The 24512-nt window shown below is 39.4% G+C and overlaps 1 protein-coding gene across 1 annotated transcript in view; it reads right to left on the reverse strand.

Moving 5' to 3' along the window:
• Window positions 1–24512, reverse strand: part of LOC124722880 (vacuolar protein sorting-associated protein 13A-like) — a 752258-nt gene that overhangs the window by 301131 nt on the left and 426615 nt on the right. The window contains exon 34 of the mRNA XM_047248017.1: window positions 3419–3534. Coding sequence (XP_047103973.1) covers window positions 3419–3534 — 116 coding nt within the window. The remainder of the gene's footprint in view (window positions 1–3418; window positions 3535–24512) is intronic.

Consider the following 24512-nt stretch of genomic DNA (forward strand, 5'->3'; position numbering starts at 1 on the left):
CTGGAACATTCTTGCTTCTCGCACCTACCAAGATTTGCTCCCCAAGGATTGTGCACCCCCACACAGAAGTATCATTAGGCCAAAGCTTGGCAACAATGCAGCACCCACGGGTGGGCAGGATGCAAGGACAGACAGCAGTGGGAGCTAGCAGCCAATTTCTCATGGGTGTCTATGCCATTCTTCGATCTTGTGAGCTGTGGTCCACAACATGTGCACCCCACTGTCAAATATGTAAACTGGACAGCTGCCACTCATTCACTATGTTTATCGTGCATGCAGATTAAACAATATCCCCAAGAGGGGAAACTATTTGCATGCTCAGCTGGTCATGCATACATTATCTCTCCACTGCCACAAGACTGCACTGTGTGCTCAATCATTGAGTAGTGTGTACCCTCCAGGATCAGTCGTTGAGACATTCACAATGGTCGTGCAATCACCCTTGCAGACATTTTGACTGAGATTATTACAAGTTTTTCAGTCTCTCTCTCTCTCTCTCTCTCTCTCTCTCTCTCTCTCTCTAACACTCCAATGCTGTCAAAGTTTATTGTTTTATTTATTATTGATTTCAAAATTATTAGTAAGTGCACAGGAAACAGTACTTTTATATGTATCTGAAATTTTGTTCTATCACGGTATTGGGTTGTCTCATGCCCATCATCACATTTTTGCATAGATCCGCACTACTAAATTATAAAATCCTGACAACTGCATTATAAACCATCAAGAGATTTTTGTATGGAGTCAGCCTGCCACCAAGAGAGATATTGATCAATAGTGAAAAGTTCATGTGATGCTGGTATAAAGGGAGGTGACATCATAAAATAACAGGAAGTGTGAAGAGTCGGTGGAGGAAATGCTTCATGTCTTGCTTGTGAGAGTGTAGACTGCAGCCAATAGTCTTAAAATATTGGTCCATGAGGACAGAAATATTCCCAGTGTATTCATGGTAATCATAAAAATTAATATTCCATGTATTTGTGCTTATGGCACATGGTAAATATTTTGGAAGTGTGAATCCAGAAGAATTAGGATTGAGGAATCGGACAGACAGAGGAGAAATATTTTGGGAACTGTTTAAAGATCTGATAAAAGAAGTGGGTAGTTCTATTGACCATGTCACAGGCAAAGCGCAGCAGGCTCACAGGTGGCGTACTCCGGCAGTTGGTGGAGACCTTCCACCAGGTAATCATTGCAGTTCGTAATACACACATCAAAAAAAGTTTTGCATCAACCAAGTTCCCAGAACTCCTGAAGGTAGACTTTGACTGTGGATATTGTATCACAGACACAGTCCCTTTGACTGTTTAGAGATGTCACTAAACCAACCCAAAGATGTAAACAACCATGTCTGATCAGTGCCTCTTCGACAGAGGGAGTCCGACAGCGATCAGTTCCAGTCACTCCACCAGGATGGAGGTACACAGTTCATGTTGTCTGTAGTTCAACCATGCCTAGATGGTCAATACTGCAGTTTAATTGTGTCAGTATTGCTACTTTGTGCCAGGAAGGGCTCTCACCAACGGAAGTGTCCAGGCATCTTGAAGTGAACCAAAGCGATGTTGTTTGGACATGGATGAGATACAGAGAGACAGGAACTGTCAATGACATACCTCGCTCAGGCTGCCCAAGGGCTACTACTGCAGTGGATGACCGCTACCTACAGATTATGGCTCGGATGTACCTTGACAGCAACACCACCATTTTGAATAACACTTTTCATGCAGCCACAGGACGTCATGTTATGACTCAAACTGTGTGCAATAGGCTGCATGATGCGCAACTTCACTCTGAACATCCCTGGCGAGTTCCATGTTTGCAACCGCGACACCATGCAGCACGGTACAGATGGGACCAACAACCTGCCAAATGGATCGCTCAGGATTGCGATCATGTTCTCTTCACTGATGAGGGTTGCATGTGCCTTCAACCAGACAACCATCGGAGACATGTTTGGAGGCAACCCGGTCAGGCTGAATGCCTTAGACACACTGTCCAATGAGCATAGCAAGGTGGAGGTTCCCTGATGTTCTGGGGTGGCATTATGTGGGGCTGAAATATGCTGCTGGTGGTCATGGAAGGCGCCATAATGGCTATACAATACATGAATGCCATCCTTCAACTGATAGTGCAACCATATCGGCAGCATACTGGTGAGGCATTCGTCTTCACACATGACAATTCGCACCCCCATCATGCACATCTTGTGAATGACTTCCTTCATGATAATACGTCACTTTACTAGAGTGGTCAGCATATTCTCCAGACATGAACCCTATCAAACATGCCTGGGATAGATTGAAAAGGGCTGTCTATGGATGACGTGACTCACCAACCGCTCTGAGAGATCTATGATGAATCACCATTGAGGAGTGGGACAATCTGGAGCAACTGTGCCTTGATGAACTTGTGGATACTATGCCACAATGAATACAGGCATGCATCAATGCAAGAGGACTTTCTACTGGGTATCAGAGGTACCGGTGTGTACAGCAATCTGGAGTACCACCACTGAATGTCTCGCTGTATGGTGGTACAGCATACAATGTGTGGTTTTCATGAGCAATAAAAAGGTCGGAAATGATGTTTATGTTGATCTCTTATTCCAATTTTCTGTACAGATTAAGGAACTCTTGGAACTGAGGTCATGCAAAAATTTTTTTCATGTGTGTAGTAGTGGCAGAGCATTTGCCTGGAGGGATGTTTAATAGAGGTTCTTTCTGTTCCCACTTAACTCCAACCTTCAGCACCCACATGAACCTTCCACTCCATCTATTAATTTTTTAGAATAGTTTCCTCTGAATATCTTTTTCTCATACTGTGGATTTTCCCCTTTTTCCTAGCATTATTTTCCCCAGGTCCCACCTAGTGACCCTCTATTCTGTCTGTTGCAACCCTACGCAGATGCCCATCACTTCTCCTGCATCAATATACATATTACGCATCTTCTTGCTTTCTGTTACTCCCTCTCACCATCCCGTGTCTCCACTCACTTCAGACAGGATCACTACTTATCTCTCCCCCCCCCCCCCCCCCCTTCCGCTTTGGCCATACCACCAGGAGACAACAGTCTCTCTCTCTCTCTCTCTCTCTCTCTCTCTCTCTCTCTCTCTCTCTCTCTGTGTGTGTGTGTGTGTGTGTGTGTGTGTGTGTTGATGAGTAGTCTGCACAACAGCTTAGACTGGAAGCTTAGAACACATTCTTTTTTTAAATGTGTGTCTGCTTGAGAGTGATTTTTTTCTGCTTCATGAGTATTTATCTACATTCATACACATAATTATATTCCAACCTGGATTTCTCCCCTATTATATTTTTATGTGCTCTCTATGTTTCTGTGAAAGAATTCATTTACAATTCTATGGAAACAGAATTAAATGTATATATTTTTATTCAAACAGATAATAAATGGTGGACTAACTTTTATCAGAATCTCCCATGGTGCATACACATTTTCTTCAACAACTGCAGGCTCAATTAGGGGCTCCCAGGAACCAGTCTTCTCATCATAATAACTTGCTTGGAGACGTATCTCTGCTGCAATTTTGAAGAACAAATTAGAATGAGAACAATCTTCAAAACTATTTCCTACTAGCAAATTGAACTGCAATATATTCACAGTTTAAGTTGCGTTTTAAACACCACAATTATTGTTGAATGACACTAAAATAAGTCCGTTTATCATTAAATTAGTATTATAATTCAATTACACTCAAACAGAGCCAGTGCTCATGAGGAAATAACAATACAAGTATGAATTACACACATTTCATATGTATTTCTTTTTCCATCAGTTGTGTCATTTTGCTGATCAAACTAATCAGATTACAGAAATATTGTTGTTATTGTGGTCTTCAGTACAAAGGCGGTTCAATGCAGCACTAATCCCTGTTACTCTATCCTGTGTCACCCTCTTCATCTTTATACAGGGTGTTTCAAAATAACACCACAAAACTATGAGGGGATGCAGAATGTGTCCTGAGGAACAAGATGAGGGTAGACACCCATGTCTAGAAACACATTATAATGATGTTACAGAACCTCAAAGTCATAGGCACCAGTGCCTATATATGTATGTATGTACAGGGTGAGTCCATGATGATGTTACAAACTTTCAGGGATGATTACGAGGGATAAATGTATCAATTTGAATTAAGGGGACCCTACTCCAGAAATGAACAATCAAAATTTCTAAGGGAAAATCGTTTGTGATACCTCTGACAGTGGAATATATGTACCGGTACTGTTGTTGCTAACATTGCAGGGTAGACAATTTTCAGAGGTGGTTGTATAGACCAAAAGAAGAAACAAATGTCCAGTAAATAGGGGCTCTAAAATACAGGGTGTCCCAAAATGACATATACACTCTTTGAAACAGAATATCTCTTTAATTAAAGGAGACAGAAATACAATTTTTATGAGTAATAATTTAGAAGGTGGTGAAAAACATAACAATGATTTCTTTTATTTCAGGATTGTCAGCAAACATGGTGTTATCATTTGAACAACGGTAATTGGTGCTAAAGTGTTACTGGAAAACAGAGAATGTGAATGCAGTACGCCGATGTTGGAGAGTTAAATTTGGAACACCACCACCACTGACAAGAGTAACAATTACAAGAATCAGAGATAAGTTTGAAGTTGAAGAAATGGTGTATGATATGAAGAAGGGACACAGTGGACGAAAAAGAAGTTCAACACACAATGAGAGTGTTGATACTGTAATCCAAGCATATACACTATCCCCGAAGAAATCTGTGATGCAATGCTCTCGTGAGACTGGGATCTGCAGAAGCAGTGTTCATAGAATTTTGTGGTCTCAGAGCTTTAAGCCTTATATCCCAAGACTTCTCCATGCTCTTTACAAGGATGATCATGATAGGTGAAGTGAATTTTGTGAGTAGTTCATTAACAGATGTGAGGAAGAGCAACGTTTCTTAGATTGAATTCTTTGGTCAGATGAAGCAATGTTTAAAGTTGATCGAACAATTACCACCAAAACTGTGTGCACTGGGCCAGGGAGAATCCATATGTAACCGAGCAAAGGCATGTTAATCTAACAGGAGTAACAGTCTGGTGAGGACTGTCTTCTAGAGGGTTAATCAGGCCGTACTTCTTTGACAACACTGTCACAGGCGATTCATACCTGGAAATGCTTGAAATGATAACTTCTAGTCTTAGCATTGTGTTTGGAAATGAAAATTATTACTTTCAACAGGATGGGGCACCACCTCACTTTCACCTGGATGTGAGGGTATTTCTCAATTGTACATTCCCTGCCAGACAGATAGGATGAAGAGGGAGTGTGGAGTATCCCACTTGATCTCCAGATTTAACTCCTCTAGACTTCTTTCTGTGGAGTACTCTCAAGAACACAGTTTACGCTACAGGACCACACATACTGGACGATCTTAGAGGGCAAATTGAGCACGCCTGTGATGCTATTCCATTGGAAACTATACAGTTGGCATGTCACACAGTCATCAGTCATTGTCGATGGTGTATTGTGATGGACGGACATCAGTTTGAACATTTACCATCTTAAGTCGGACCATGAGGCACCTAATACAGCTAAACACCACTAAAATTTCTAACCCCTTTCATTACAGAGATGTTCAGTTTCAGAGTGTATACATTATTTTAGGACACACTGTACATACCTGTGGAGCTGCAAACACTTGTTCTTCTTTGCTACAGTGAAACGCATCTCTTCTATTGAACAAGTGCCCATAGCTCTTATGGTACGCATTTTAGAGCCCACATTTACTAAACATTTTTATCTTGTTTTGGTCCATACTACCACCTCTGAAAGTTGACTATCCTACAATCTCAGCAACAATGATACTGGCAAATGTATTCCACTGTCGGAAGTATCAGTCATTTCTGCACCAACTTCCCTTACATCAAATTGATACACTTCTCCTTCTCCATCATCCCTGAAAGTTTGTAACATACTAATGGAATCACACTGTGTGTGCATATATAGACACACACACAAACACACACAAATGCTAGCACCTACAGTCTGGACCCTCTGCAACATTGTTAGATGATGTTTGCAGCTCAAGTTTCTATCCTCGTTTGGTTCCTCAAGTCATCTTCTACATTCCCTCAAAATTTGTCAGTGTAATTTTGAAAAACAGTGTACATAAAAATTCAAGTTGCATATTCTTGTGCTCATTGCTTATAAAAACTTGAAATGTAGTACATTGATTGACTTGACATTTTGACAATGTTGTGGTGTTCATTATTGCTCCGTTCTGCCAGATCTTGGTGAACCTGTTCACAGTCACTCACTCTAGCATGATTTTTACATCTTCACAGCTCCCTGCATTGCAAACAGCACATCAACTAGTTAATGCCCCACTATTGATCATCTCAGCATACATTATGTCTACAGGGTGGTCCATTGATCGTGATCAGGCCAAATATCTCACGGAATAAGTGTCAAACAAAAAAACTACAAAGAATGAAACTTGTCTAGCTTGAAGGGGGAAACCAGATGGCGCTATGGTTGGCCCACTAGATGGCGCTGCCGGCCGTGGTGGCCGTGCGGTTCTGGCGCTGCAGTCCGGAGCCGCAAGGCTGCTACGGTCACAGGTTCGAATCCTGCCTCGGGCATGGGTGTGTGTGATGTCCTTAGGTTAGTTAGGCTTAAGTAGTTCTAAGTTCTAGGGGACTTATGACCTAAGATGTTGAGTCCCATAGTGCTCAGAGCCATTAGATGGCGCTGCCATAGGTCAAACGGATATCAACTGCGTTTTTTTTTTAAATAGGAACCCCCATTTTTATCACATATTCATGTAGTACGTAAAGAAATATGAATGTTTTTGTTGGACCACTTTTTTTGCTTTGTGACAGATGGCGCTGTAATAGTCACAAACATATGGCTCATAATTCTAGATGAACAGTTGGTAACAGGTAGGTTTTTAAAATTAAAATACTGAACGTTTGAACATTTTATTTCGGTTGTTCCAATGTGATAGTTGTACCTTTTTTGAACTTATCAATTCTGAGAAAGCATGCTGTTACAGCGTGATTACCTGTAAATACCACATTAATGCAATAAATGCTCAAAATTATGTCCGTCAACCTCAATGCATTTGGCAATACATGTAACAACATTACTCTCAACAGCGAGTAGTTCGCCTTCCGTAATGTTCACACATGCATTGACAATGTGTTGACGCATGTTGTCAGGCATTGTCAGTGGATCACGATAGCAAATATCCTTCAACTTTCCCCACAGAAAGAAACCCAAGGACATCAGATCCGGTGAACGTGTGGGCCATGGTATGGTGCTTTGACGACCAATCCACATGTCATGAAATATGCTATTCAATACCGCTTCAACCACACACAAGCTATGTGCCAGACATCCATCATGTCGGAAGTACATTGCCATTCTGTCAAGCAATGAAACATCTCGTAGTAACACCGGTAGAACATTAGGTAGGAAATCAGCATACATTGCACCATTTAGATTGCCATTGATAAAATGGGGGCCAATTATCCTTCCTCCCACAATGCCACACCATACATAACCAGCCAAAGTTGGTGATGTTCCACTTGTTGCAGCCATCGTGTATTTTCCATTGCTCAATAGTGCATGTAATGCCAGTTTACATTACCGCTGTTGGTGAATGATGCTTCGTCACAAAAATAGAATGCATGCAAAAAATCTGTCATCATCCTGTAATTTCTCTTGTGCCCAGTGGCAGAACTGTACACAATGTTCAAAGTCATCGCCATGCAATTCCTGGTGCATAGAAACATGGTACGGGTGCAATCAATGTTGATGTAGCATTCTCAACACCGACGTTTTTGAGATTCCTGATTCTCGTGCAATTTGTCTGCTACTGCTGTGCGGATAGGTGCAACAGCAGCTAAAACACCTATTTGGGCATCATCATTTGTTGCAGCTCATGGTCGACATTTCACATGTGGCTAAACACTTCCTGTTTCCTTAAATAACGTAACTATCTGGTGAATGGTCCGGACACTTGGATGATGTCGTCCAGGATACCGAGCAGCATGCATAGCACATGCCCGTTGGGCATTTTGATCACAATAGCCATACATCAACATGATACTGACCTTTTCTGCAATTGGTAAACGGTCCATTTTAACATGGGTAATGTATCACGAAGCAAATACCATCCGCACTGGCAGAATGTTACGTGATACCACGTACTTACACGTTTGTGACTATTACAGTGCCATCTATCACAAAGCGAAAAAAGCGGTCCACCTAAAACATTCATATTTCTTTACGTACTACACGAAGATGTAATAAGAAATGAAGGTTCCTATTTTAAAAAATGCAGTTGATATCCGTTTGACCTATGGCAGCGCCATCTAGTGGGCCACCCATAATGCCATCTGGTTTCCCCCTTCAAGCTAGACGGGTTTTGTTCTTCTGGGGGTTTATATTTTTTGTGTTGGTGACTTCCATTACCATTTATTTTACCAGTCATCTATCACATATATAAACCAAATTATTGCTTGGTTCTTTGTAATGTCATTGCCACTAATTTCAACACTGTAAACTTTATAAAGCAATGTTTATTTATAGATTTCACTAAATATTCCTAAACGTATGTATAGGTACAGCCACCAGACAACAAAACTGGCACTCTGCATCAAGTGAGTGTTCCAGTAAAATCCCTGAGACAGAGTCTGTGATTAGCAGTTTTCATGTTAATATCTCATTACAAAAATTTGTGGTTTGCACTCATCAGTTAGTACAAGCACCAGACAATAGATCCAGCACTTTGTGTCAAGTGAATGTTCTGATAAAATCCCTGAGACAGGGTATGTGATTAGCAATCTTCATGTTAATACCTAATTATAAAAATTCGTAGTTTGCACTCATCGAATCAATAAATCAAAGTCAAAGTCTCTAATATGTGCGATCTGGGTGTTACAGTCAGTCAGTGTGTATGCTTTATGAATTTATTTGAACAGTCCAGCTGTAGTCATCCATATAATTTCTCTGTGTTAATGTGTTATTAAAGTTTCAGTGACTAGCTCTCAGAACTCTTCATGACTATCAGTTTTCTTCTAAATTGTGTTTCATGAAGATTTATCATTTATAGATACATAAGTGATGACTTAACTATGGAAATGTTTACTGAAGAAATTACCACTGTTCAGGGTGCATCTAGTGTAGCTGCTAACCTACTTTACTTGAAAAATAAAAATAGCTGATAGCAGAAGCTGCCCATCAACATTGTTTTTTGGGGACTAATAAATTGGAAGTAAAATCAAGTTCAAATCAACAGTGTTATAACAGTCATTGAGCTATTAAGGTTACAACTCCAACCAATTTCAGAGAATGAGACTTCAAAATTGTGGCAGTATTGTGGAAGAGCAGCACTATAACGAGATCAGTAACTTTACACACTAGAAACAAGTATTCTGAAAGATGTTTAATTTACTTCTGAATGACATACCAATGCAAGTCATGGAACACCAGCACAGGCTCACATTGCTATTGTGGCAAATAGAAGAGATATGAGGGTTTATCACATCTGCAAACCTCAAACCCAGATGACTGAGCATTGCAGTGATCACCATAAATCCAACTAGGAATAAGTAAAACTATTAATTTAAATGAGGTTCATCAACCTTTGGCACAAAGTGAACACTGAGAAATTGAGTCATCAAGAATTGTCTTGATTTGTCACAAAATTTCCAAAGTTTTTGACAATGCAGATACAATAAACTCCTGTGTCAATTTGATCACAATGCCGAAAACTAGATATTAGGAGTATGTGGTATGTTTGCACAGTGGAGATCCTGAGCATACCATAGCCTACTGTAAATAATGAAGAAGAGTGTTTAACAATGATTATACCAAAAAATGTCAAAGAAAAAGGAAGTTCTATGCAAGCAAAGGAACTGCAGATGAATATAGCTAAGGGGCAGGTGAAGCCTACTATGGTCAAGATCATTCTTTAACATGTTACAGTAATTTCCATTTGCCAGGCAGAGGATCCAGCCACTTGCTCAGCTGTCAAAATCAGGAAAACTAAATGAGAGGATCATCTACGGATTTAAGGCAACCATGGATGAAAATCCACCATGGAGAACAGTTCCCAAGAAGTTAGAAAATCACACAATGTCATCACTGACAACCAACCTGTCGATACACTTGTTGATATGGAGTGTCAGTTTCTGTGATATCTGATGCTTATTATTGCTAGTTGGAGAACATTAAGTTCACACAAAAATAATTAGCCTGGGTAGTTATCTAACACTGAAGTTACATTATCTCACCATAACCATGAGACCACTTCTATTCAGCTGTCTGAATGCTCATTTAAAGTGTGAACCTTTAGATGAATGTTAAAAGGTACTAAGCTACACAAGAGAAATTTATATGCCAACAATGATCATTATCAGCACAAGTCGACAATCAGAGCTCTGATTTATCATTTGCCATGAACAACCATAACTTGTCTTGAAGGGTATGTGCATAATGACAGTTGAACCAGGCCAGGACCGTCAGTTCTGTGCCCAGGATGCAGAATCATATTGTAATACTGCTGCCAAATACCAACCAGAGGAATCTACACTCCTGGAAATGGAAAAAAGAACACATTGACACCGGTGTGTCAGACCCACCATACTTGCTCCGGACACTGCGAGAGGGCTGTACAAGCAATGATCACATGCACGGCACAGCGGACACACCAGGAACCGCGGTGTTGGCCGTCGAATGGCGCTAGCTGCGCAGCATTTGTGCACCGCCGCCGTCAGTGTCAGCCAGTTTGCCGTGGCATACGGAGCTCCATCGCAGTCTTTAACACTGGTAGCATGCCGCGACAGCGTGGACGTGAACCGTATGTGCAGTTGACGGACTTTGAGCGAGGGCGTATAGTGGGCATGCGGGAGGCCGGGTGGACGTACCGCCGAATTGCTCAACACTTGGGGCGTGAGGTCTCCACAGTACATCGATGTCGTCGCCAGTGGTCGGCGGAAGGTGCACGTGCCCGTCGACCTGGGACCGGACCGCAGCAATGCACGGATGCACGCCAAGACCGTAGGATCCTACGCAGTGCCGTAGGGGACCGCACCGCCACTTCCCAGCAAATTAGGGACACTGTTGCTCCTGGGGTATCGGCGAGGACCATTCGCAACCATCTCCATGAAGCTGGGCTACGGTCCCGCACACCGTTAGGCCGCCTTCCGCTCACGCCCCAACATCGTGCAGCCCGCCTCCAGTGGTGTCGCGACAGGTGTGAATGGAGGGACGAATGGAGACGTGTCGTCTTCAGCGATGAGAGTCGTTTCTGCCTTGGTGCCAATGATGGTCGTATGCGTGTTTGGCGCCGTGCAGGTGAGCGCCACGATCAGGACTGCATATGACCGAGGCACACAGGGCCAACACCCGGCATCATGGTGTGGGGAGCGATCTCCTACACTGGCCATACACCACTGGTGATCGTCGAGGGGACACTGAATAGTGCACGGTACATCCAAACCGTCATCGAACCCATCGTTCTACCATTCCTAGACCGGCAAGGGAACTTGCTGTTCCAACAGGACAATGCATGTCCGCATGTATCCCGTGCCACCCAACGTGCTCTAGAAGGTGTAAGTCAACTACCCTGGCCAGCAAGATCTCCGGATCTGTCCCCCATTGAGCATGTTTGGAACTGGATGAAGCGTCGTCTCACGCAGTCTGCACGTCCAGCACGAACGCTGGTCCAACTGAGGCGCCAGGTGGAAATGGCATGGCAAGCCGTTCCACAGGACTACATCCAGCATCTCTACGATCGTCTCCATGGGAGAATAGCAGCCTGCATTGCTGCGAAAGGTGGATATACACTGTACTAGTGCCGACATTGTGCATGCTCTGTTGCCTGTGTCTATGTGCCTGTGGTTCTGTCAGTGTGATCATGTGATGTATCTGACCCCAGGAATGTGTCAATAAAGTTTCCCCTTCCTGGGACAATGAATTCACGGTGTTCTTATTTCAGTTTCCAGGAGCGTACTATACAATCACCAAACAGGTCTCAGCCAAACTATGGAACAATGCTGGTGAGTAGTTGCCACTCTGATATAAATTTTGTGGTGCATTCAACTATGGAAAGGAGGTATGGCATACCAAGTGACTCACCGTGAAACCCCATATCAACATTGAGGGTCACCTCCCCACCAGTCAATGGTCATTTGGGTATCACCAGCCAAGCAATGCATAATTTACAAGGAGATGAAGAAAGATGCTGCAAAACAACATCCTTCAGTCACCAAACAGTCCTTGTCCTACTCTGTGGTCCTCACGAAGAAAGAAACGTGATACATGAAGTTCCTGCGTTGATACTTGTTTCTGAAGAAAATCATCAAAATTGATGTATTGATACACTATTTAGACTGGTGTCACCTTGGTCTATCTGAAGGGAATATGACCAGGAAAAGTTTGCTTTCATAGCAACTGTTGGCCTTCATGTGGTAAAAGTTATAGTGTTTGGTTTTTGGAATGCCCCAACAACCTAAGAAAGATATTTACAGCTTGCTTTGATGTCTTAAATGAATGGTGTGCCTTTGCTACCTGGATAACATTGTTGTCTTCTTGATGGTATTTGAAAAGCATGAAACCATTTGACAGCTGTGCTGAATGGTGGTCATGGCACAAGTCTCCACCTGAATCTAAGAAACTGCCTCTTCATCACAAAGTCAATAAATGTCTAATTAATGGAAATGGGAGTTCGTCCTTATCAGAATGTGCTCCCACTGGAGACATTCCACACAGGATTTCAGCTGCTAGGCACAACTACTACAAGAATTGTTGCACACAGATGTAAATTGTTTGGGGTGAGGAGGAAAAAAGATACAAGTATTTCTGTAGTCTTAAGCAGGGGCTAACATATTCACCAGTCCTTGATAAGAAAAATGAGCTGTAACTACACACATTTGCTAGTGATTATGGCATAGGTGCAACTCTAGTACAAATCCTGGAATGCACTGAAAGAATGATTGCTTATATCTTCAGAGTACTCTCCAGTTAAGAGAAGAATGTCTTTATGGCTGAGAAAGCATTCCTAGCAGTGGTTTGGGCAATCAGTAAGTGCTGACCCTACTTATAGGGCAGATGATTAATATTTATGGCTGACAACCATTCTTTATGCTAACTGAGAAGATTGAAGGACCCATCAATATGACTAACAAGGTGGGCACTGATACTTCAGGAACACACAAAACTCCAGTTATACACAAAACTTGATGCAAAAAAAGTATGTCACCTGCCTTAAGTGGAATCAGTTGGAAGAACAGTACGGAAATACTGATATCCCAGTCATTGCTGCATTAATGAACACTGCAGCTGAACAAACAAAATATCTGGCATTACTGAGGGCTATAAATGCCTTAGAGAAGAAAGAAGTTATCACCGGAGAATTCAGACTAATAGATTGGACATTGTATACAAGGAATTAAGACTCAATGAGAAAAAAATTGTTGCTCATTACCACAGATAATTTTGATACCTGGTATCAATTCCTCTTGCAGTTTCTCTATTTCACTAAATTGGAGTTAACTTCTTGGGGAGGTTTCTTAAACTGACTAACGGGAATAAATGGGTAATACTGAAGTGACTACTTCATCTGCCAGCTGTCATTAAGGCTGAGCTGGCTGTTAAAGCTATGTAACTGGCCTAGTTTCCTACAGAAGACATAGTTTTGAATCAAGAGGCACCAAATGTAATGATCTCTGATCACAGAGAAGTGTTTCAGTCATGATAGGTTTCACAGTGGTCTTTCTGATTCATGGTCAAGAGGCTGAAACAACAATTGGGTACTTTAATGGTGTACTTTCAGTTGCTGAGAGAATGTGTGTCTCATGGAATAACAGTGCAGCTAAAAAAAAACAAATGAGCATCAAAGGGCATTGCACGTATCAGGACTCACTGTTGCACCATTGTTTGTAACCAAGATAATACTTCACAGTCTTGTTGGTGTGCAGGAAGTTGGTATTTATTTATTTACATTGTAGTGTGTTACCCACAATTTAAACACAGGGTGTATTCGCTGTTAGACAAATTACTACTAACAATGAAAGTTTTTTTCTATATATTCAATGCAGTGAGCACACATAACACAGCTCAAAGCACCTAAAGGAGACAACTGGGTTAGTGCTTGAAATATTGTGCAGAAAACAGCTTAAAACAGCTAAAAACCTAAATGAACACCATCACCAAGAAAATCTGACATATAACAATGGGTAATTCAACCCAACAACCCTCAGAATGATTACAACATACAGCTCATCACTTGAACTGAATAAGCAAGACAACTGACACATATATGGACTATGGACCCACTGGATATGAATCATACATGTTATAGTGTTGAACATCAACTTTTAAACTAAGAGCCAGCCGGAGTGGCCTAGCGGTTCCATGCGCTACAGTCTGGAGCCGCGCGACCGCTACGGTCGCAGGTTCGAATCCTGCCTCGGGCATGGATGTGTGTGATGTCCTTAGGCTAGTTAGGTTTAATTAGTTCTAAGTTCTAGGCGACTGATGACTTCAGAAGTTAAGTTGCATAGTGCTCAGAGCCATTTGAACCATTTTTTTAAACTAAGAGCTGGTTGACGAAGAATTTATTTTTTACATCTGCGAGGAAGGTCAAGAAAAATAGAAAAACAATTTTAGCACTACTTTGAGCTATATCAAATCCTGTGTTACTTGTGAGATATTGCCTACAAAGTTGAGTATTATGAGTGTATGTAAAGAAGACAAAAGCACAGAGATAATGTACATGTCTTCATGAAGACGTATATTACTCCTGAGGTTCAGAATGACAATAGGTGCTTTCAATACAAAGAACATAAAAATCTTTCCAATGATTGAGATGTCTTGTTGGAACAAACTACATATGGATGTTGCAGTGTCCATGAGGATGTGACAGTACTACCAGAATGCAAAGGTGCACCACCAACACTGCACAAAGCACCACTGAATACATCATATTCAAATTAAGCTATAGTCCACCACAACACAGCAGGTGATTGTCTTGTAAGGAGGGGAAGCAATGTTGCATACTACACAGTATCCATTGTGGTACAGCAGCTTTAGTAATAGGCTGGCAAAATGCACGTCACCTGTTCAGTTTCCATCTCCTGTGATTATTTACCATTTAATTAAATTATGGAGTATTGGAATTTACTACCTCATTCTATATGTGTACGAACAGAACCACTTTGTACTCCATGTGTAATTTTGTGTGTGCTTAACAAATGTGGTCTCAGTGTGAATTTTCAGACCTTGTCAACAACCCTGCTGTTGTAACATGTACTTTTTTCCAGATTCTCCATAAGAGGTTAGTTTTTACTTCATCCCAGCTCTAAGACACCTTAGAAAAATGTATATGAATCAAAATAATGCAATGCTGTGGGGTATTTTGACATCAATTAAAACAACACATATATCATAAAATTCATTTGGCAAGATATGACAGTGCCATTTGTTCATCACTGTACCTATGAGACAGGAAAGGTCATCTCATATTGGGAAGACTACTAAACATATATATAGGAAGAGACCACTATAAATGAAGTGTATGAGCTTCTTGATAAATTTCCAACTTTAATAGATCACCAGCAGCCACCAGTAACAGTATTTCTTGAACCATTAAATGCATTAACTTTTGCACTGCTCCCTAAAAATTTTGAACAATATGGACTCCAAGATCCTTCTCATTAATAATTCAGGAACTAAGTGGTAGAAAACAGCTTATTAATTTCAGAAAGTCTAAGAAAGGTATAGCCTACAGTCCAAATATACTCAGAAAAATCTGTGAGATCCCATACGTAACTGTTTCTGATGCTGTTTTCTTGAATTTGGTCATAAACATTGACCCTGATCATATCCTCAAAGCTAGCTCATTCTTATATACAGATGATACATGTATACTGATAATTCCAATAGCCAAATGAAATACTTCTCACCTATAATTTTCGTTTTAATAAAAAGTTTACCAATAAACACACAAAAAATGATAAAATGTGTTTCCATACAACACAAAACATGATCTCATTCAATCCATACATACTCATTGGAGCCAACAGCATCCACACAGTGCATGACACCAAATTTTTTGGATCATACATCAATTATACACTAGGCTGGAAATTGCATAGAGATATGTTACCAAAAACACTTAGCAATATTGTTGTCTTTTGGAAATCAGCAAAACATACAGCTAATGTAGACACTCTAAAGTCTATTGAGATCCTTGGAGGAGCCAGCCATGACAAAACTATTCCACCTAGTGTGAAAGATATATGAGACAGCCAAAATAACCTTAGACATTAAGAAGAATGTAATAATCACAGTTTCAAAGAAGGCAGGGTGCTGACTGGTGGGAATATTATTGAACTATCAGTTTAATAAGTTATGGTTGAAAAATACTGACATGAATTATTTACAAAAGAATCAAAAACCTGGCAGAAGTTGATCTCAGGGAAGATTACTCTGCTATCAGATAAATGTGGGGACACCTGAGGCAGTACTGAATATACAACTTATCTTCAAATATATGATAAAGACAGGTAAACCTACATTTCTAACAGTTGCAGATTTAGATTAAGTTTTTGATAATATTGACTGGAACATATTCTTTGAAATTCTGAAGGCAGCAGGGATTAAATACAGTGACCAAAAGTTTATTTACAAATTGTGCAGAAACCAGACAGCAGTTAGATGAGTCAAAGGGCATGAAAGGGAACCAGTGGATAAGTAGAGAGTGAGACATGGTTGTAGCCTATACCCTGACTTATTCAGTACATTGAGCAAGCAGTAAAGATAATCAAGGAGAAACTTCAGAAGGGTATTAAAGTTCATGGAGAAAAAATAGAAACTAAAAACTTTGGGGTCTGTCTATTACAATACAATTCTGTCAGACACACCAAAGAACTTGGAAGAGAAGTTGAATGTAATGGACATTGTCTTAAATAAAAAAAGAAATGAAATGATCGTGTGGCATTGATGGCCAGGAGGCCCCATCCGGGGAAGTTCGGCCACCGTGTGCAAGTCTTATTTCAGGTGATGCCACAATGGGCAACTTGAGGATCAGTGATGGTGAGAGAAACAACACATCCAGTCCACAGGTGGAGAAAATCTCCAACCTGGCTGGGAATCAAATCCAAGGCCACTGCATGGTAGGCAAGCAAGTTACTACTCAGCTAAGAAGGTGGACATAGTGTCTTCAAAAGATGTTATAAGATGAACACTGAAAAAATGAAAGTGATACTAGTGAAATGAAGTCAAATTAAATGAGAGAGAATTAGATTAGGAAATAAGACACAAAAGTAGAAGATGAGTTTAGCTGTTTTGGAACTAAAATAACTGATGATGGCTAAAATAGAGAGGATATAAAATGCAGTATTGCAAGAAAAATATTTCTAATAAAGAGAAGTTTATTAGCATCAAATGTAAACTGTTGTGTTAGAAAGTCTTTTCTGGAGATATATTTATGGAGTATAGCCTTGTACAGAAGTGAAAAATGGATGATAAGCAGTTCAGAGAATAGAAGCTTCTGAAATGAGCTGCTAGAGAAGACTGCTGAAGATGATGTGGGTAGACTGAGAATCTAATGAGGAGGCACTGAGTTGAATCATGGAACAAACAAATTAATGGCACAACTTGACCAAAAGAAAGGACTGATTGATACAACTGGAGGTGGGGGAGGGGGGGGGGGGGTTGGAGTGAGAGGATGAGAGGGTACAAACTGTAGAGGGAGATAAAGGATGAATAAAGTAAGCATGTTCAGATGGCTGTAGGTTGCATTATTTATGTAGAGATGAAGAGGACTGCACAGGACTCACTAGAGTGGAGAGCCGCACCAAATCAGCCTTTGGACTGAAGATAACAACAACTGCAACAACATCCTGCATCCACTTAGTTTCACATCCTGTGGAAAAAGCTCTGAATTTCATACCACTTTTTGAATTACCAAAGGAAATAATGAGAATACTCTCATTTAAATGAAATATGAAACATTTTAAGTCACTTTTAAAATGGCTTAAAATTGCCCTCATAGCGTGCCTACACTTCATTAATTTGACTTATTTCAAAGTACAGCATTTAGAAGCCCTACACAACAACTACAATCACAACTCCTTAATCACATGAAACGAAAGTTAATTATATATCTTACCACATAATGCAAAATGATATGGAAATATAGTAAAATGCAATGGAAATCATGATATACAATCTTTCTTCAACAGGTTTCAAGTTAATCAAATCAACAGTACAAATGAAAACCAAACAAAAAGGGTTTTGTTATGTCATTCTCTCTATTCAGGTCATGAAATTCTAAGAGTAGAGTTATGTTTTAAATTTATATCTTTTGTTTATATGTATGTATTGAGGTATAAGTATTAAAGGTTTTTCTACCATAACTCTGCACACTTTCATTCTCAATTAGTGGAATTTTTAACTTCGTTAAAGTTCCTATTTTTGTAACTAAATGTCGTAACCTTGAAATATACATTCATTGACTAGTAATATAACTGATCTATTTATGCAATATGAACAATTATGTAATGATTTCATCAATAGAATGAACAAATAATCAAATATCAATCCTTTCTTGTGAGACATTAGCTACTTGCCCAGGGTTGTGATGTTTACGAACTAGTTGCAATTATATCTGTCAAGTATGTACCAGTACCACATGTCCTCAAAGAGGCAGTATACATACTGGTAAGAAAATTCTAGCAAGCAAAAAAATGATTTTGTATGTAATAATTTCAATGTTTCACAAAGGCCCAACAGTCAGAACGTTTAAAAAAGGTCTCTTACTTATCCTGAGCAGATATAATGATGTAACTGAGAATTATTACTTGTATATAATCTTTAAATTGCTTTGTTGGAACATTATGTGTTGTTAACAAATCAGTTGTGAAATTACACTGCATTGGAACACTATAATTATTTTATTTTATTTTGTAAGATCGAGACATGTTAAGTTTACACCAGAAATCACAGGCCACTCTTTCCTTTACACTAAACTGGTTATAATCTAACAAACTAATGTACAATCTGGAGAAAACTCAACACCTACAACTGGAACCAGCTAAAGACATAGAAGCAAAATCTGTAGAACTGCTTGGAATATATATTGATTCCAAACTAAACTGCCACCTTCATATTAGTCATGTCTACAGAAAGATATCAAGGGTTTCCTGTCTTATGAGATTACATTCATTTTCATTATTCCACTTTAAAAGATGTCTTTTGAGATAAAATACAGAGAGCAAAAGGTTATTTACAACTTCTTCAGAAACCAGACAGAACTTATAAGAGTTGGGGGTCCTGGAAGGGAAGTGCTGGTTGAGAAGAGAGTGAGACAGGTTTGTGACCTATCCCCAATGTTACTCAATCTCTGCAGTGAGCAAGCAGCAAAGGAATCCAAAGAAAAGTTTGTAAAAGAAACTAAAATTGTGGGAGAAGAAATAAAAACTTTTGAGATTTGTTAATAATATTGTAATTCTGTCAGGCATAGCAAAGGACTTGTAACAGCAGATAAACCGAATTGACAGTGCATTGAAAGGAGGATATAAGATGAACAAGAACAAAAGCAAAACAAGAGTAATGGAATGCAGTCAAAATAAATCAGGATATGCTGAGGGAATGACATTATGAAATGAGCCACTAAAAGTAGTAGATGAGTTTTGTTGCTTGGGCAATAAATTAAATGATGATAATTAATGTGGAGATGATATAAAATATAGACCTGAAATGACAAACAAAAGCGTTTCTGATGAACAGAAATTTGGTAAGACTGAATACAGATTTAAGTGTATGAAGTCTTTTCTGAAGGTATTTGGCCTTCTACAGAAGTAAAAAAAAATGGATACTAAACAGTTCAGACAAGAACAGAACAGAAGCTTCCAAAATGTGGTGCTACAGAAGATTGTTGAAGATTAGATAGGTGGATTGTGTAACCAGTAACTAATGAAGAGATTTTTATTTATATTTTATTTTTTATCTCAGACTAGCACTTGCAACCTATATCCGCCATTATTTGCTGAATGTATTCCAATCTCTGTCTTCCCCAACAGTTTTTACCCTACACATCTCCCTCTAATAGCATGGGGGAGATACTGAATAGAACACTGGAGAAAAGAAATTTATGGCATAACTTGACTAAAAGAATGGACTGGTTAATAGGAAACATTCTGAGACGTTAAGGGATCACCAGTTTTGTATTGGGATGGAAGTGACAGGGGGATGTGGTGGGATGGGGGGATTGCTGAGGGAAGCCTAAACAAAAGTACTGTTAGCAAGTTCATAAAGGATGTAGGCTGCAGAAATAATTCATAGAGGAAGAGGCCTGCACAGGATTGAGTAGCATCAATCCACTCCTCATACTGAAGACAACAACAACAACATTTTGACTTTAAATGTTTACTCTATTCTCTACCACAAACTATCCCATATCCCCCCCCCCCCCCCAAAAAAAAAGTGGCCACCCCACTACGTCTTGGATTAGCTCACCTTCTTTCAACCTAGGTACTACCCATGCAATGATGAGAATCATATAGCCACATTTTTAAGTGAATTGTTTTACCCTACAACATTCAAACCCATATTTTGTTATAGTCTCTGCCATCAACTCTGTTGATTAGTACCAACTATCATGCTAAGCAGTTTTATGTCTATTGCATTTTTTTATGACATGAAGTCATTGACAGGGTGAGCAACCTGCTTCACAGTTAAATACCAACTCTGTGGCCACATTTATTATAATCATCATCTAATGACTGGTCATGTCTTTTAGCATTTAGTGTATTATTATTATTATTATTATTGTTATTGGTTGCATCAATGAGTAACTTCAAAATTTTCACCTTTCAGTGCTGGGGAAATCTTACGCCTTTCGTAAGTAGCAGCATTGGACTGAACAATGCAGAACAAAAGTTATGTTTCTGCAACCCACAAATCAAACACACGGTGGACAAGTTGTTCTATGCGACCCCTGTGCAAACCATTAATTATTCATCACCATTCTCTTTCTCCAAAAGCACTCCTAAAGTATCTTGTGAAACTCTTCATATTAATGGCTTTGTCAAAGAATGTGTGGCAACTTAAAGTTCAGTTTTAAAAAATTCGAAAGTTGATATCCAAAACATGCCACCCAAAATAGCTGTAAGAGAGTTGATATGCACTAGTACCATCATCCAATTCAACAAATGAAGGGTTTATGTGTACTATTATGCAGATAGGGAATGTGGAAGACCTGGCAACAAACCTACATGCTGATCTTGTAACTTTGGATTCATCTTTACTGAGAAGAGTTCAGCAAAGTATGATCTGGCTGTACAATAATTGTTTGGAGATGAAGTAAAGTAGCTTTGAGCATCCACTCTGAAGAATATGCGAGTTCAGTAAAGCTGTTTTGAACATCTGCTTGTTTTATGAAATACATGCTATTTAAAATATTACAAACAGTGTCTCTTTCTGAGTGCAATATATATGTTTATCATCTCCTCATTGATATGTTTTGCAGTTATTTCTGTGCTATGACACGTCATTTGTTTTGAACTGATTGTTGACTCTCCCTGAATATTTATGACATATCTGGCAAATTATTGTTATGTGCAATGTTAAAACACTGTAGCTGTAGGATTAATATAGTTTAAGAAACAGTGTACATTACAGTATTATTGTGCAGATCACAATTAGGCAATAAAAATACACCTACACTTGGAATTAAACTTGTCAAATTGAGTGTCATAAGGCAGCACTCTATCCATTGCACTAGCTGGGCACCACACTGACAAGGCTTGAAGGAAAATACTTATTGTACATGTAAACTGCTCATGAGGATAGGGACCACTGCTGCCTGGACAGGGACATAGTAACTGATTTTGTCTCTGGGCAGTTGATCTCTACATCTACATCTACATGGATACTCTGAAAATCACACTTAAGTGCCTGGCAGAGGGCTCACTGAACCACCTTCACAATAATTCTCTACTATTCCACTCTCAAACAGCACGTGGAAAAGACAAACACCTATATCTTACTGTGCAAGCTCTCATTTACTTTACTTTAGTATAATGACCATTTCTCCCCATGTAGGTTGGCATCAACAACATATTTTCGTATTCAAAGGAAAAAGTTGATGACTGAAATTTCATGAGAAGATTCTGCCACAACAAAAAATGCCTTTTTGTTAATGGTGTCCATCATAATCCTGTATCATGTCCTTGACACTCTCTCCCCTATTTTACAGTAACACAAAATGTGTTACTCTTCATTGCACTTTCTAAATGTAATCCATTAATCCTAACTGTTAAGGATCTCAGACCACACAGAAGTACTCCAAAAGAGGATAGACAAGTGTAGTGCAGGCAGTCTCTTTAGTAGAGCTGTTTACATTTTCTGTGTTCTGCCAATAAAACAAAGTCTTTGGTTTGCCTTCTCCACAACATTTTCTGTGTGTTCTTTCTGATTTAAACTGTTCATAATTGTAGTTCCTAGGTATCAGTCGAATTTACAGTCTTTAGATTTGACTGATTTACCATGTAACCAAAGTTTAATGGATTCCTTCTAGTACTCATGTGGATAACCCCATACTTTTCATTATTTGGGGTCAATCGCCAATTTTTGCACCATTCAGATATCTTTTTTAAATCATTCTGCAATTTGTTTTGATCTTCTGATGACTTTACTTGGTGAGAAACGACTGCATCATCTGCAAACAACCTAAGATGGCAGCTCACATTGTCTCCTAATTTGTTTATATAGACCGCAAAGGGCCTATAACACTACCTCGGGGAATGCCAGATATAGCTTCTGTTTCACTCAATGACTTTCTGTCAATTACCATAAACTGTGACCTCTGACAGGAAATCATGAATCCAGTCACATAACTGAGATGATACTCTATAAACATACAATTTCACTACAAGCTGTTTGTGTGATATAGTGTGAAAAGCCTTCTGGAAATCTAGAAATACAGAATCAATTTGGAACTCCTTGTCAATAGCACTCAACACTTTGTGTGTGTAAAGAGCTACTTGTGTTTCACAAGAATGATGCTTTCTAAATTGGTGCTGACTGTATGTCAATAGACCATTCTCTTCAAGGTAATTCATAATGTTTGACCATAGTATATGTTCCAAAATCCTGTAGCGTATAAACAGTAATGATAGAGGCCTTTAATTTAGTGGATTACTCCTACTGCCATTCTTGAATATTTGTGTGAATTGTGCAACTTTTCAGTCTTTGGATACAGATCCTTTGTCGAGTGTGTGGTTGTGTATGATTGTTAAGTATGGAGCTATTGCATCAGCGTACTCAGAAAGGAACCTAAGTGATATACAGTGTAGACCAGAAGACTTGCTTTTACTAAGTGATTTAAGTTGCTTCACTATTCCGAGGATATCTACATTGAAGTTACTCATGTTGGCAACTGTTCTTGATTCGAATTCTGGAATATTTACTTCATCTTCTTTGGTGCACAAATTTCAAAGGGCTGTGCTTAGTAACTCTGCTTCGGCAGCACTGTTGTCAATAGTATTTCCATTGCCATCACACAGAGAAGGCATTGTCTCTGTCTTGCTGCTAGCATACTTTACATATGACCAGAATCTCTTTGGATTTTCTGCCAGGTTTCGAAGTAAAGTTTTGTTGTGGAAATTATAATAAGCATATTGCATTGGTGCCCATGCTAAATCACAAGCTTCTACAAAAGATTGCAAATCTTCAATATTTTGTGTTCATTAGGATTCGGCATGCTTTTTTAATTGTTTCTGCAACTGTGTTCTGACTCGTTTTGGGTACCAAGGGGGATCATCTATATCATTTATTAATTTATTTGATAAAAATCTCTCAATTACTGTTGAAACGATTTCTTTGAATTTAAGCCACTTCTGATCTACATCTACATTGTTAATTTGGAAGGAGTGGAGATTGTCTCTCAGGAAGTAGTCAAGTGATTTTTTATCTGCTTTCTTGAATAGGTACATTTTTCCTTTATTTTTGGAGGATTTGTGGTTTACAATATTCAATCTCACTATGACAACCCCATGTTCACTGATCCCTGTATCCATTTTGATGCTTGTTAATAGCTCAGGATTATTTGTTGCTAAGAGGTCAAGTGTTTTTCCACAATCATTTACTATTCAAGTGGGCTCATAAACTAACTGCTCAAATAATTTTCAGACAATGCATTTAGCACAATTTCGGATTATCTTTTGTGCATACCTCTGGATTTAAATATGTATTTCGCCTAGATGTCGAGGGTAAATTAAAGTCACTGCCAACTATAATTGTGTGAGTTGGGTATGTGTTTGAAATTAAACTAAAGTTTTCTTTAAACTGTCCAGCAACTGTATCATTTGAATTGGGAGGTCAGTAAAAGGAACCAATCATTATTTCATTCCAGTTTCCAAGAAAGACCTGTGTCCATACTAACACACCTCATGCCTGTAGTGGACTCCTGACCTATTCAGCAGAACCTGAAACCCCACCACCATATGGAACAAGTCTA

Source organism: Schistocerca piceifrons, chromosome X (genome assembly GCF_021461385.2).
Source record: "Schistocerca piceifrons isolate TAMUIC-IGC-003096 chromosome X, iqSchPice1.1, whole genome shotgun sequence".
NCBI lineage: Eukaryota > Metazoa > Arthropoda > Insecta > Orthoptera > Acrididae > Schistocerca > Schistocerca piceifrons.